This window comes from Pelobates fuscus, chromosome 3 (genome assembly GCF_036172605.1).
Source record: "Pelobates fuscus isolate aPelFus1 chromosome 3, aPelFus1.pri, whole genome shotgun sequence".
NCBI classification, from domain to species: Eukaryota; Metazoa; Chordata; class Amphibia; order Anura; family Pelobatidae; genus Pelobates; species Pelobates fuscus.
In genome coordinates, this window is record NC_086319.1 from 107,329,878 (window position 1) to 107,344,606 (window position 14,729).

Genomic DNA, 14,729 nt, shown 5'->3' on the forward strand with positions numbered 1-14,729 from the left:
ACTGTGCAGCTTTATTCCATGTCATAATGTTGTGTGACTTGCATTGCCTGCAATCAGTATCAAGGCATTACAGGCCTGTTTTAAACCTTTTGCACAGCAAAAATAAAGCATTAAAAAATAAAATAACAATTTTATCTAAATGCACTATATGCACAGAGAAATTTCTATTTTGTTGGACTTTGAACAGTTGTGGTGGTTTGGGCAGTGGTGTATTTAGGATTTGTGCTGCCTTAGGCAGGACGGTGCTCGGGCACCCCCTACCCTTATTTACATTTTCCCCACCCCTTCCTGTCAAGGCCGCAATTTGACTGACAGACACACACTCCCATATACAATGACATATACACACACACACACGATTACTTGGACACTCACTGACTGACCCACACACGCACTTACTGACCGACATATACACACACACACACACACACTTACAGACACATACACATTTCTCACTGACTGACCCACACACGCACTTACTGACCGACATATACACATACACATACACACGCATACACATTTCTCCCAACACTCACATTTTTTTTAATTTTTTTTTATTATTTTAAATCCACCCAGCCTCTCTGGGAGACCTGGAGTGGATTATTTACCTGTCCAGTAGGGCTGCTGGTCGGGCAGGCAGGGGGCGGACAGGCAGAGTAGGCAGCGAGGGAGCTCTGATTGTCCTTCTCAGCTCCCTCGCGCGCCGCTTAGTGGGGATGGGGGGGAACATCTGATAAATGGAAATTCTTAAAGGGATACTTTACTCACTGCAACTACTACATCTTGCTGTTTTCTTAATCTCTGTAAATAAAAAAAGAAACATTTCATAAATGCTTCACCACTCACCATCAGTGGATTGGAGAGGCCACAGCAGATTAACGTACAATAAATAAAGGGATACAATAAAAAGATACATTTTAAAGTTTGTGAGTTTGCATTAAACTCAAAGGGTTTTTGTAAGTGCCCTGAGCATATCTAATAAACCTTGCATTATTAGCAGCGGAAAATCTGTATCTTTTAGAAATTCATTTTATGGTTTAATTGTTATGGAAGTTGAATTGATAATTATTTAGCGGTTATGTAGAATAGCTTCATGCAGTGGCTGCAACACCGTATAGGCAACCTAGGACATAACTGAAGTCCATTTATTATACAAGCCTCCTGGTTTACTGCTCATTTGTTGATTCAGCAGAGATGGGATAGAGTAGTATCTGTCACATCTGCACATCTTTTCTGCATTGAAAACATTCTGTAGAATGTAGCTGAGATTATTAATTCCCAATCAGCATCTCCTCATAGAGATGCATTAAAAGCATCTCTATGGGGAATGTTCAGCACCTCCATGCAGAGCGTGGAGACTGAGTGTAGGTGCTGCATATTGTGGATGAAGATAGGAGACATTTTAGTGGTCGTCTTGAGTGACAGCCACTAGAGGTGTTACTACGCAGTGACGTAAAAACTGCCTTATCTCTGAAAAGGCAGCTTTTACATAGAAAAGTCTACAGGGACAGGCTATATACACCAGAGCCATTACATTAAGCTGTAGTGGTTCTGGTGACTATAGTGTTCCTTTTAAGAATTGTATTTTTGTTAGGGGGGAAAAAAAGTGTGTGTTTTTATTATATACACATACAATTCGATGGGAGTTTTGCACTCCAGCTCTCCTTTAAGTTTTGGCCCGGTGCTCAGCTGCACATAAATATAGCCTCCCAGAAGAAAGCTAACACTCAAGGACTTCAACGTAAAAAATAATAGGCATTTAATTCAAATTGTCAACGTTTCAGTTCACAGCTGTGTGTCCTGAGGAACGTTCACAGCTGTGAACTGAAATAATAAATGGACTCTCTCTCTCTCTCTCTCTCTCTCTCTCTCTCTCTCTCTCTCTCTCTCTCTCTCTCTCTCTCTCTCTCTCTCTCTCTCTCTCTCTCTCTCTCTCTCTCTCTCTCTCTCTCTCTCTCTCTCTCTCTCTCTCTCTCTCTCTCTCTCTCTCTCTCTCTCTCTCTCTCTCTCGCACAAGTATACAACATATGAGAAAAGCTAGCACTCAAGGACTTCAATAGGTAAAAAGTAAAAACCTTTTATTCCAGGGTGTCAAAAAAACAGGGTCGTTGTTTCAGTCCACCGTTGTGAACTTTCTTCAGGACATCAGAAAGAAGAAGGTTCTGAAGAGTCCTGAAGAAAGTTCACAACGGTGGACTGAAACGTCGACCCTGTTTTTTTGACATATATATATATATATATATTTTTTTTTTTAAATGTCCCGCACTCAATGTTACCGGTCTTGTGCTTGCCTCGGTGCTACCTCAGCCTTCAATTTATACCAATGGAAAAGAGTGCACTCGGGAGGTCTTCATACGAAAAATATAATGAATTTATGGTGCCAAAATTCAAAGACAATCAAGTCGACGTTTCAGTCCCCGTAGGACTTTTATCAAGGTCTGAAACGTTGATCGTTTGTTTTTAAACATTTATCAATACATTTTGGACTTTTAAAATCCGTAAGTGCAGCTACCTAAAAAACTGTGTATATAATGTGTGGGTACAGTAGATAAGTAATAGGAAAATTACAGCTAAAAACAGCCCTGGTCCTTAACGGTAAGAACATTGAAAAACGGTCTTGTCACTAAGGGGTTAAACAAAATAACTGAAATCAAATAAAACTAATAAGCTAAACCTTCTTCAGGAGCCCAGGCTGACTAGGTACGTTGTCAAAACGTCTCTTTAAGAAAATCAATGGAGTGTGTTTGCTTAGCCTGTATTTCTCTCTCTCTTTTTTTTTTTTATCTGGTTCACAAAAAATGTATATCGTTTTCTCTCATGCTATATGTAATTATTGAAACTCTGCATAAAGAATGGGGGGGAAAAAAAAGACCTGGAAGGGGTACTGCATGTAGACTTAGAGTGAGAGGTTAAGTAGATTGGTGTAGAGTGGAAGAGGCTGACTAATATGGATTGTTAAAGATGGCATAATGACAGTATGAAATAAGAAAATTTAGCTGGCAAAGGAAGTGTATTTTGTGTGTTTGTGTTTATTAGTTGGGGAAACTGTTTAAGAGTAATCTGGGCTCTACAGAGTACTGAAAAACACGATTCAAAAACAATTAGGACAGAGGCAAATGAAGTGAGGAAAAAGTAAGCAAAAACAATGTTTTGGCACTTACAGATCTGTTTTGGCTCCTGCAGAAAATTGAACGCTTGTGCTAAAGAACATACAGTAAATTACTTCCTTATTTGTCACACTGCTGAATTATCATCTGCAAACAGGAATTAAATGTTGTTGTGACATTCAAAGGATGTCAAAAGTCTCCTCCTGACTGTCACAAGACACCTTGGGAGTTTAGACAGTGTGTCGTGCAGTGGGATCCCCACAGTTTACCAGTTCAATCGCCCCTCTACCATCCCCCCCCCATGTTTTTTTTTTGTTTTGTTTTTTGTGCTGCATCACTTGCCTCCTAGTTAAGTAGTTTCTGGAACTCCGAGATGAATGGAAAGATCAAGTGATTGATTGGCAGCTATAGTTCATTTATCACAGGCTTCCTCAAACTCCGGCCGTCCAGATGTTGCTGAACTACAATTCCCATGATTCTATGAATAAAATAGGCTGAGAATCATGGGAGTTGTAGTTCAGCAACATCTGGAAGGCCGGAGTTTGGGGAAGCTTTTAGCAGCTAAGTGCTCAGGGTTAAAATGCAAGAGCTTTCAATAATGGACTAGAACCTAGATAATGGAGTGGTGTTAATGTAGTAGAGTAGGGAGTGGGTTAATGGACTGTTTATGTTCATGAATATAGTTAATTTGAAAGCTATGTGATTGTGCTAATAAAAATGTTGCAATTTAATGACAATTATTTTTATTAAGGTTCTAAGACCTTATTTTTAGTTTGATCCTGACCAGTTGACTGTTTTCAATATGATCATTGCTATTTTAGATCATTTATTATTTTTTTCTTTTTTCTTTTCTTTCTCCACCAGTATGACTTTTGCTTGGTATTATTTTGCTAACTGCCCTAACCTGGCCATGATGTTACCATGACCCATATGTGTACTTTACCATGCCACTAACGGAAATAAAAATAATAGAATTTATGCACGCTTTCTTGTCAATTGTCAATTCTTTGCACTTACTCCATGTATTCATAGATGGTTGTATATATATATTTATTTTTTGTGTTTTTATGCAGCTACAAAATGAAGAGGAACCTGTAGAAAATCCCCAGGCAGCAGTAGATTCTCCTCCACCCTACAGCAGTATTGCTGGGGAAAATGCAGGTTAGTTCAAATTCTTGTCTTCAAATGTATTTCTCAAAATGCAGGGATCTGCTACTTCCACAACTACCTATGCCGAGGCCAGCAAGCATGTTGATATTTTTTCCACTTCTCCACTTTCAATTGGAGTGCAGTGTGTGTTCATATATGTACAACCTCTTTAGGAAGCAGTACAAATATGTTCAGCAGGGTGTGCACTTGTGTACTGGGCTGTTTCTTATCGATGACATAAAATATGAATTTAACAACGCACTGTTGTTTGATAACACAATCAGAAAAAGGAGAGCAAGACGTAAACTCGAGAAAACGTGTTGCAGGACACATGGTCCTGAGGATAAAGCCGCTCTAACCAAACATCTAGACAAATATCAATTCAAGATAACTCAGGTATAATCTTAATTTTTATTTATAGTGGTTGGAACGCGCAGCTCAAACGAGGTGAGTAATCGCTACAGGGCTTTAGTGTAGGAAGGATGGAGGGGAGACCTAACATTTTGCACAGAATTGACATCTGGCAGCCTGGAACAGAGTTCTGAGCTGCCAAAGTATTGTGTACAAGGGGTGTAACTTGTCCCCGGCACAAAAGTGCAAATATCTTTTCATTTCAAGCATTCGGAAATGCTGCACGTACAGACTCCTTCCACTGTGACCACCTATAAAAGCAGAAGTGGTCATGGTGGGTGGAGTAACCCTTTACAAAATGGATGTCTTTTGACTTTATGCTTTCTTGTATCATAGGTGCTTGCATGACAGTTTTTTTTTGTTTTGTTATTTTTAGGTAGAAATTATTTTTATTTCCTTCTTACAAATGAAAATGTTTTATAATTTTATTTACTTTATTTGAGCTTTTAAATGGTAACATGCTTCGTTTTACTAGTCAAGATTTTCACATAATACTCCTTTTTATACTCTTCTTTCACAAGCATTCTTCGATTACAAAGACGAGCCAGGTTTCCCAAAGCCTCCCTCATATAATGTTGCCACATCACTTCCCAGTTATGATGAAGCCGAGAGGACCAAAGCAGAAGCCACCATACCCCTTGTCCCTGGAAGAGTAAGTATTCAATTATTGTGCTTTAAATTACCGATTGTGCTTTATACATGAGCAAGCCCAGTTGGATATACTGGCAACCCAATGAAGTGGTTACATTTTAAATTGCCTTTGTTATGCCTTGAAATTACCCTCAGACATGGCTAACATAACCTTTCTACAGAATTGCAAAAAAACAACAACCCAACAAACTTAAAATAGCAGGATTATGTTGAACATGCCCTTTTCTTTTTGATGTGATTTGCCCTTACACAGCACAGAGAAAGGTTGGATGCGTTTGATGATTTCTTTCCAGTGTCGTCGGAGGTATGAGAAGTGTTTTAGTTGATTCCTAGATTTAAAGTTGTGTTTTAATAGATCTCCCCTCTGTTTCTTATTATTGTAGGTACTGTAGGTTAGATTGCCATTATATAAGAAGCAGTTTTTTAGTATGTAGTTGGTGACTTTACTCCTTCTGGGTCTTGTTTAATGTGTAGAAAATGTATCTTTGGCTACTAAGCTTATATCTAATTTATATATTTGTATTTCCTACTCTTACTGCTTTTGCAATGCATATGAACAAGGGGTCTTTAATTCATGCATTTTTAATACATTAGATGTATGCAAACCTTTAAATCCCTGTTTTGAAACATATCCTTGAGCTGTGATCTTCCACATCATTCAAAAAGTGGCTGAGATCTCTAAACCAGTTCTGGACCTTTCCTGACTTTCTGTACAAGTGTTAGCGTGTGTATGTGTGCATGATGTAGTATTCTTGGCCATTTTGTGTGCATGAGAATAAAACTCTTGTGAAAATGCAGGATGGTGAATGCATATCAGTTGACTGTTTCTACATGAATGTTTCCAATGCCCCTTTAATGTCCATTTGAGTTGTTTTTTTTCTTGTATGTAGTTACCGATTCCTTTATTGGTGGAAGAAAGCTTTTGCATGGATTGTCACGAACCGGATACAATTTCACTTCTAGAATATAGAAAGCAGTTACCCCCTTTCAAGCTGACATGGATCTGATGATGGACATATCAATAGTTAATATATTTTATTGGACTGGTACTGAAGATTACAAAGCTGATCAGCGATACAAATTTTGATTTCACACAAATATTCGTTTGCCAAATTAGATAACATGGTATCCTCCTCTCAAGTGGTCACATATATAAGCTTGTCAATAACTCAACCTTCCATGTGCTTTCCTTTTTAACCTTTTTATGCATGGGGTATCCCATTTCTTTTGATATGCTATACAAAGTGTGGCTCTTCTGTAATATGTGTTTGTTCAATGCCAGGATGACGACTTTGTGGCGCGTGATGACTTTGATGATGCAGATCAACTAAGGATAGGAAATGATGGCATTTTCATGCTCACATTCTTCAGTAAGTAGAACAAATACATTTAGAAAATTAATGGAGAGATGTTATATTTGTGACTTAAGGGTTAGTATAAATTATTAAAAAACAAAAAGATAACCTAAAAATCAAGTGTCTTTGTTTCCCCTATTGCTTGGTTGCAGCTGGAGACTAAACCTTAAAGCGTGTGCCTCTGTGATATAACTACGAATAAGAAGTCTCATCCCTGGCTGCACTGTGGGGAGGGGGAGAGAGAGACTAAGAAGCTTATTTTACATCAGTCTTTGTACATTTAGAGAAAAGCCTTTTCTGTATCCCAGTTCATAAGAAAACAGTCTCAGAAATCCTTTGGTGTCGGACTGAAGTAGGGAAAAAAAAAAGTAAAATCTAAAACAAAAATTAACTGTCGCCTTAAATGGTTACTCCAACAAAAAATAAATGTTTTCAATAAAACACTGTTTATGATTGTTGTAACCCTTGCTGGCACTCCCCCGCTTCTCACACCACCAACTAATCTGGCCTTTCCACACAGATTCAACACACACCTCTAGCAACATACATGTATTCATGTAATGGAAACCCCTTTCACCTTCTCCCTTGCTGTTCTTTACCTCTGTTGGCAGTGAGGAGGGAGGTGCAGAGTCTGATGGTCACCTTTGTATTAAGGATCCAGCCCAGGCAGAAAGGGGTTAATGCGCTGCTCTGCCCAGCTCCTTGTTGCAGGGCTGATGTAGGTATGCCAAAGAGCCGCACATGGGGATGACGTGAAGTTTCCTGCTCACTCTGCCTTTTAAATATTTTAGTGAGCTGACCCAGGCAGCCAGAGCTGGTGTGGGCACTGATATCCTAGTGTTTCCCTGCCTCTACTGTATTGGTTTGCTAGGAATTGCTAGGAAACGGAATAGAATACATGCATGTTTATTTGCATTGTTTCATGTAATGTGGGTGACGTTTTGTTTAGTGATAACCCAACCCACTGTATTAGTTAATATGCTGCACCTAAATTAGCTATCCGTGATGTACTGAAATAAGAGTTGGTTTTCTGTTATCTGCATTTGGATATCTTCCTGATATATATATTTTTTTAAAAATTATAATTGTGACACAGTCTCATCCTCTGTTGTGTTTACAGTAAGCCATCGCAATGGTTAATACAAATATTGTTACATAATTGTGATTGGAGACAATTACAGGTTTATAGACACAATTGGCGGTGCTCATTGAAAGACAAGCCAGATAATGTATAGCTTGGTACCTACACTTTTATTTTTTGTTAGTTTTTTTTTAGCTGCTGTATCTCAGTTGTACATCTCCTTCGCATACATATGTGTTGCATATACTAGTATAGCTAGAGTGCTAGAAACATGTAGTCTGGAATGCTCTTCCACGGTATGATCATCAATTTAGAAAGTACATTCAAATAAGAAATCCTATATCTGTACACTGTAAATGAAACTTTGGAGACCGTAAGAAAAGAGCATTGAGTGTTCACTCCATCATTATAGCTTAATAGACATCTAAAAAAACATTTACTTATTTTAGGGGTAACCAAAACTTTACATCTCTAACTGATAATATAACTGGAGATTGGGGATTCCGTTTTACAATACTGGTAGTTGTTGTCTTTATTTTGCCTCCCTTGAATTAAATAATTCATAAATACCTCTAATAAAAACAAAAAACAAAGCTTTTGTGGAGGATTTAATGTGTCTTAGAAATGCCATCAGGGATGGATTTCCACTTAGGCAGAGTAGACACCTGCCTACTGAAGCATGGGGCACCTTTTTTCTACACTTCTAATGTGCTTTTGGGTGGGCTAGATAAGTACCACGTGTCCCCTACAGTCTATTAAGCCTCCTGTGATTGATAGCAGATCTGCAGTAACAGAAATAGAGGATGTAAAGCTCAGTGCTGTCACAGCTCCTCCAGTGTCTGTGTGTGTGTGTGTGAGGCTGGACAGGAAGTGGAAGGGATGACTTCCTATCTGCCCACTAACCGCCTCTAACACACGAAATACCTTGCAGGAGGAGCAAGGACAGCACTGAGTGATGCACACTTTTTTTTTCTGATTCACAATGTAAAATGTTTCCTGCAGATCTACAATGAAAATAACTTTGCCAATAACCCTATAAATCCTTTTAATCCTTTCAACAGTAAACACCATGTGTAATCTGACATTAACCCCTATATAATCACCCTAATCACTTCTAACATTATTTTTAATCCTGCATGCATCTAGTGGCAGAGCGTGCTTTAGAATGGTGTTCCTACAGGAACTGGACATATAAATCCGGCACTGAATGCCATTGTTATTTTAAGGAATCTTAATTTATTGGAGTTCATTGACTGGTTTCCTTACAGTGTTTGCTCTTAGTACATTGCTGTGCCATTTTCCATCTCACTAGCTGCTCAGTTCATGCACCTGGCTCTTAAAGGAATGATTAATCCCAACCATTTAATGTAGATTGAGTGAGAGTTTTCTTTATTCTTATAATAAAATGGTTATGCACCCCATTTCTGATCTTTGCTTTACCACATGCTGCTAGTTTTCAGACATCCTCAAAACAGAGGGAGGGTGTGCTGTGGGAATTGGGGCAGGGAAGGTTATATTATGTGTCTTGAAAATAGGATCTTTGAAACATGTAATATTAATATTCACTATTTTCTGTCTTTACAGTGGCATTCCTCTTTAACTGGATTGGATTTTTCCTCTCATTTTGTTTGACAACTTCAGCTGCTGGAAGATATGGAGCCATTTCTGGTTTTGGCCTCTCATTGATTAAGTGGATCCTAATTGTCAGAGTAAGTTAAATGGTTCCTATATTAGAAAATAAATATACAATGACTTTTGAATTTAAATAAAGGTTTGTTCATAACTTATCCTGCATTTTTGTGATAAGACCAGATGCAACATACAAGTATTTGTCGACAGACCAAGTTTAGATATACTGTGTGTGTATATCATCATGATGATAATCTAAAGATTTCGGGACCGTTACTAGAAATAAAAAAGACTGCATATATAAAATAATGAATAATTAAAATAGTTTAAAAACAATCTGACCCCGATAGAATCTGTGTATTAAGTAGCAACCTCACAAGAGAAGTAAAAAACTACTTTGCCACCTTCCAGAATTCATCTTTTTATAATAACCAGACCTCCAGTTGCAATCTCTGTGGGTCCTTTTACATAATGACACTATCACTGTTGAGTATTTTAAAAAAAATTTACTTATACATTTAAAAAAAAAAAAAAAAAAAAAATGTAAAGATACATTTTTCATGAACACTCGCATTGAAGTAACTGAAATTTCATTAATATGCCAGTGCAATCAGAAATGACCAAAATACAACGTGCAGAGGTCTTTGTCCTAGGGACAATGTTGAGACAGGACTTTCACTGTCAACGTTCTATCAAGGATACTGCAAATAGTGACACTGCGTCCAGGTGAATGAAGCACCACGAGGTGAAGACGGACCCTGGGAAGAAGATAGACACCCTCAAGAGAGATCCTCAGTTAAGAATATCTCCCTTTAGCTTTTCCCCTGTGTAACCGCAGTACAAAGATGCTTGTCACCCTGGAGGGCCAAATATACAAAGACCCTGCAAGTGACTTCTACAAAGTGGCATGCACGGGGGGCTGTGAAAGCAATGCATTCATACAATGCTCCTTGTTTAACCTTGGCATTGCGAGCACATGGTGATGTACCCACATCTGCTATGTTTCTTATCTTGGCTGGTATCTTTGTGCTAGCAGCATAAAGGGATGCAATGTAGTTTACTTTAAGATACAGGAATAATGCTGCCTTCCTGTATGTAAAATGCACATACCACTAGAGGATGTTTATAAATTAATCACAGCTGAGGTACTAGGAGAAATATTATTTGCAACAGGTGAATCTCACTTCTTTTAACTTGCAGCACTTTCAGTGGGCCTCCTGGCTGCATCTATAGAATGTAAGCTTGTTTGAGCAGGGTCCTCTTCAACCTATTGTTCCTGTAAGTTTATTTGTAACTGTCCTATTTATAGTTAAATCCCCCTCTCATAATATTGTAAAGCGCTACGGAATCTGTTGGCGCTATATAAATGGCAATAATAAATAAATAAATAAATATGTAACTCATAGCTATACTGGAAATCAGGGCCAATGTGTCATCTTGAGATGGCCTTAAAATCTGCAAGTAAGAAAAGATTTATCGGAAAAGATCAGGAAAAGCAATCAATGCTAACATTTTGTTTGGGAGTTCGGTATAAAGATGATCACATTTGTGCCAGTTTTGTGCACATGATCCATTTTTTTTAAAGTATAAAACTGTTACTGTCTTTATGCATTGGGAGACAAAATAATCATTTTGTAAAAACACTTTTTCTTATCAGAAGCAGTTAAGGACAATGGGAAATAGCCGCAACTTTTTTTTTTTTTTTAAACTCCAGATCAATTTTTTTCCTCAAACCTGAGCTCCTCCCATGAATGAAATCAGGGTGCCAGATCTGGAAGGAAAGACAAAAATGTTAATCAAAGTGATATGTGCATGGTTTATGTACTAATACTAATGCATTCCTTAGCTCACATTAGTCCGTTCATAATTATTACAATTTTTGAAAGCAATTGTCAATTACAATTTTGAATGTACATTTTTTTTATTTTTTTTATTACAAAATGCTTTCAAATGATCGAATTATTTGGTAACATTGCTGCTTATAGGAAGAATTAATGTTACTTTTTTAATGAAATATTTGACCAAAATGACAAGAAATGGGGGGAGAGGGGAGAAACAGGACTGGTGGTGGATAAGTGCTTCTAATGTTCAGTAATTCCCCCACTGTCTTTTCTGCAAACTAACCAGATACTGGCAGCTTTTGCCAAACTGCACCTCTAGCTAAACCCAGTTGGTTTACGTCTGATGGCATCTTTAATATGGAATCTCAAGTTTTTCTATAATTCAAATTGTGACTCATTTCCTTGAGACAGGCTTCTAGTTTTTCAAGTAACCTGGAAATTACATGTCAACTCACTTTAGTGACGCTTTTTTTCTCTTTTGTAGTTTTCCACCTACTTCCCTGGATATTTCGATGGTCAATATTGGCTGTGGTGGGTGTTCCTGGTACTGGGTAAGTAGAAGTAAAAAAACTACACTGTGTCTGTCACATTCATGTTGTTTGGCCTTACGTATAACAATGCTTACAGGGTTATTTACTAATGTACAAATTCAATGTGAAAATCAAATTTAAGGCCAGAACTCACTTTAATAATTTTCCAACTCTGCTGTTTTAACCTGGAATTTGAAATTCACTTAGAATCCTCACTTTAGTACATTTCCTGTTGGTCTTTTCATGAAACAGATCAACATGCAATGCAACCCAATAAGTATCTAATCATTTTAGCTCTTGAAAGCATTAAACAGTGTTTTATGATAATTTTCTATCTTGTGGGTCCCTTGTATGTTAATGAATACCAGGAGTTCTTAAATAAACTTAGTGTGGATTTTCAGCATGTGTCCCAGCCAGGACGTTACTAAAATGAAATTGAACTATATGTCCTCTTATAGTACAACAAATGATCCACAATCAATTTGACTATATTCCCATTTAAAATTCTGTTTACACATCCGTGTAGCTATCTCATTGTGTATTCTGTAGTAGAACATTCTAAAATCTGGTTCTAGTATGCTAAACTATGTTTACTCCAAGTACATATATGGTCTGGTATCTTAAAAATCCTTTTATCTATGTGATCTGGAATCTTATTAAAGGGGAAACTCCAGTGCCAGAAAAACGATCAGTTTTTCTGGCACTGGAGGGTCCCTCTCCCTCCCACCCCCCAATCCCCGGTTACTGAAGGGGTGAAAACCCCTTCAGTGACTTACCTGGGACAGCGGCGATGTCCCTCGCCGCTGTCTCCGCCTCCGTGACGCTCCTCCTGGTGATTACGTCGGCCGGTGGGCGAGACTAATCTCGCCCACCGGCCGAGGAGACCTAATGCGCATAAATGCCGCGCATGCGCATTACGTCTCCCCATAGGAAAGCATTGAAAAATCATTTCAATGCTTTCCTATGGGGAATATAGCGACGCTGGAGGTCCTCACACAGCGTGAGGACGTCCAGCGACGCTCTAGCACAGGAAACCTGTGCTAGAAACTAGGAAGTGACCTCTAGTGGCTGTCTAGTAGACAGCCACTAGAGGTGGAGTTAACCCTGCAATGTAATTATTGCAGTTTATGAAAAACTGCAATAATTACACTTGCAGGGTTAAGGGTAGTGGGAGTTGGCACCCAGACCACTCCAATGAGCAGAAGTGGTCTGGGTGCCTACAGTGTCCCTTTAAGGTTCTCTAACAAGAGGCTTCCTTCATTATTTAATTTATGATAGATTACAGTCTAACAAGACTCAGGGTTCAGCAGGCTTGACCAGTAAACATCTAGAAATAGTCGAGCAATGGTGTAGAAATATGAGACCAAATTTCCTGGTGCAATAAGGCAGATCTGTCACTTGAAGAAAACCAAACTGGTTTAGCAAGGTAGTCTGAATAGTATACTGTTGTCCACCTCCTGTGATATTTTGCTGTAGGCATTTTGGATGTCCTAGTGAGCTTCCACTTATTTTCTGTTTTCTGTGCCAGTTATAAAACGGGTTAAAAGATTTAAAGTGTTAGAACATACTGTGCAAATCATGAATAGATAATATGGTTAATGCAAGAAGTTATCCCTCAAAACAAGATATATTTGTATGTTGTATATATTTGCCCCTGCACCAGCAGCACCCTATAATACATACATGTTCAGGGGAGTGCAGCACTAGCCATCTTTGGTTTCACATCTCCCTCTCTCCCTCCCTCCAAAAAGTTTGGTCTGATGAAAATAAAAACAGATTGGAAAGCAGCCCTAAATCTAGCAAAGGTGAACTTGATGGAAACCACATTTATGCAGGTGCTTGTGAGGGTGAGAAGCCCCAAGATCACCTTTGTACACTTTGAATAAAATAAAAAAAAAACACAAGGAATACAGGCCATAACGGGCCATTTTTTTTACTGCAAAGCTGGGATAGTACTGTCTTGGAATGGTTGAAATTAAATCACTCCTAACATCATTGTTAAAGAAACGCCCAATATACAACCAAGTTATCAGGCTCCACTGAGCACTTTACCCTCTGTTCTTTGCTTACTCTAGAACAGTAAATATTACTGTTAATACTGCTAGTATAGTAAATATTTTCTATTTATATCCTGTAAGCCTCCACCAAACTATTCTTTGTCGTTGCAATTCTGTTAGCACTAGAGCCCTCTAGTGGAGAAAACTGTTCCTTACAGTTAAATTCAATTTAATGTTTTTATACATCTGTATAGGAGTAAGAAGCTATGTAATATAATTGCAAATTTAGATGTTTTTATTTTTTTTCCATCCTATTTTTCATTAATTTAACTCTAATGTAGCAGCTATTTGAAGTGAAATAAAGAAATAAAAAAGACATGCTACCATACAGACTATTATTATTATTATTTATTATCGATATTTATATAGTGCCAGTATATTCCGTAGTGCTTAACAATATTACCAGAGGGGGAGATTTAACAATAAATGAGACCATTACAAAACTTAAAGAAACAATAAGTTGAAGAGGGCCCTGCTCAAATGAGCTTACAGTCTATACTAGGATTTGTTGGAGCAATATAATAGGAATGTATGAAGACTTACTGCAGGGCTCAGTCTTTGTTACGCCAATACAGTTAGTTATGTTAGTTATAAGTTCTTCTCGTACATTTTTATAAGACCTATGGTACTTTGAAATGAAGCAATGCTTGCTCACCACAGATTCTTCAGAAGTAGGTACCATGGGATGCCACAGCAGATGTTGGAAACTAGATGCAAGAGATGGTGCACGTCTTTTTGTAACCAAACTAGTGGGTGGCCATGTTAGATGGTCACACAGATTGATAAAAGTTTAGGCTGCTGATGAACACTTTTGAGGATGTCTGAGTCCAGGGTAATGATGGCCAGAAGGTAGATGCCCAGCTGTAGTAGAGCTAAACCTTCCATGATTCTGGTAAAGCATCATATACGTTTTTAGTT

The 14,729-nt window shown here is 38.1% G+C and overlaps 1 protein-coding gene across 1 annotated transcript in view; it reads left to right on the top strand.

Moving 5' to 3' along the window:
- The window catches only part of NDFIP1 (Nedd4 family interacting protein 1), a 50,116-nt gene that overhangs the window by 22,771 nt on the left and 12,616 nt on the right, over positions 1-14,729 (top strand). Inside the window, exons 2-6 of the mRNA XM_063447404.1 lie at positions 4,181-4,268; positions 5,189-5,319; positions 6,601-6,688; positions 9,339-9,463; positions 11,709-11,775. Coding sequence (XP_063303474.1) covers positions 4,181-4,268; positions 5,189-5,319; positions 6,601-6,688; positions 9,339-9,463; positions 11,709-11,775 — 499 coding nt within the window. The remainder of the gene's footprint in view (positions 1-4,180; positions 4,269-5,188; positions 5,320-6,600; positions 6,689-9,338; positions 9,464-11,708; positions 11,776-14,729) is intronic.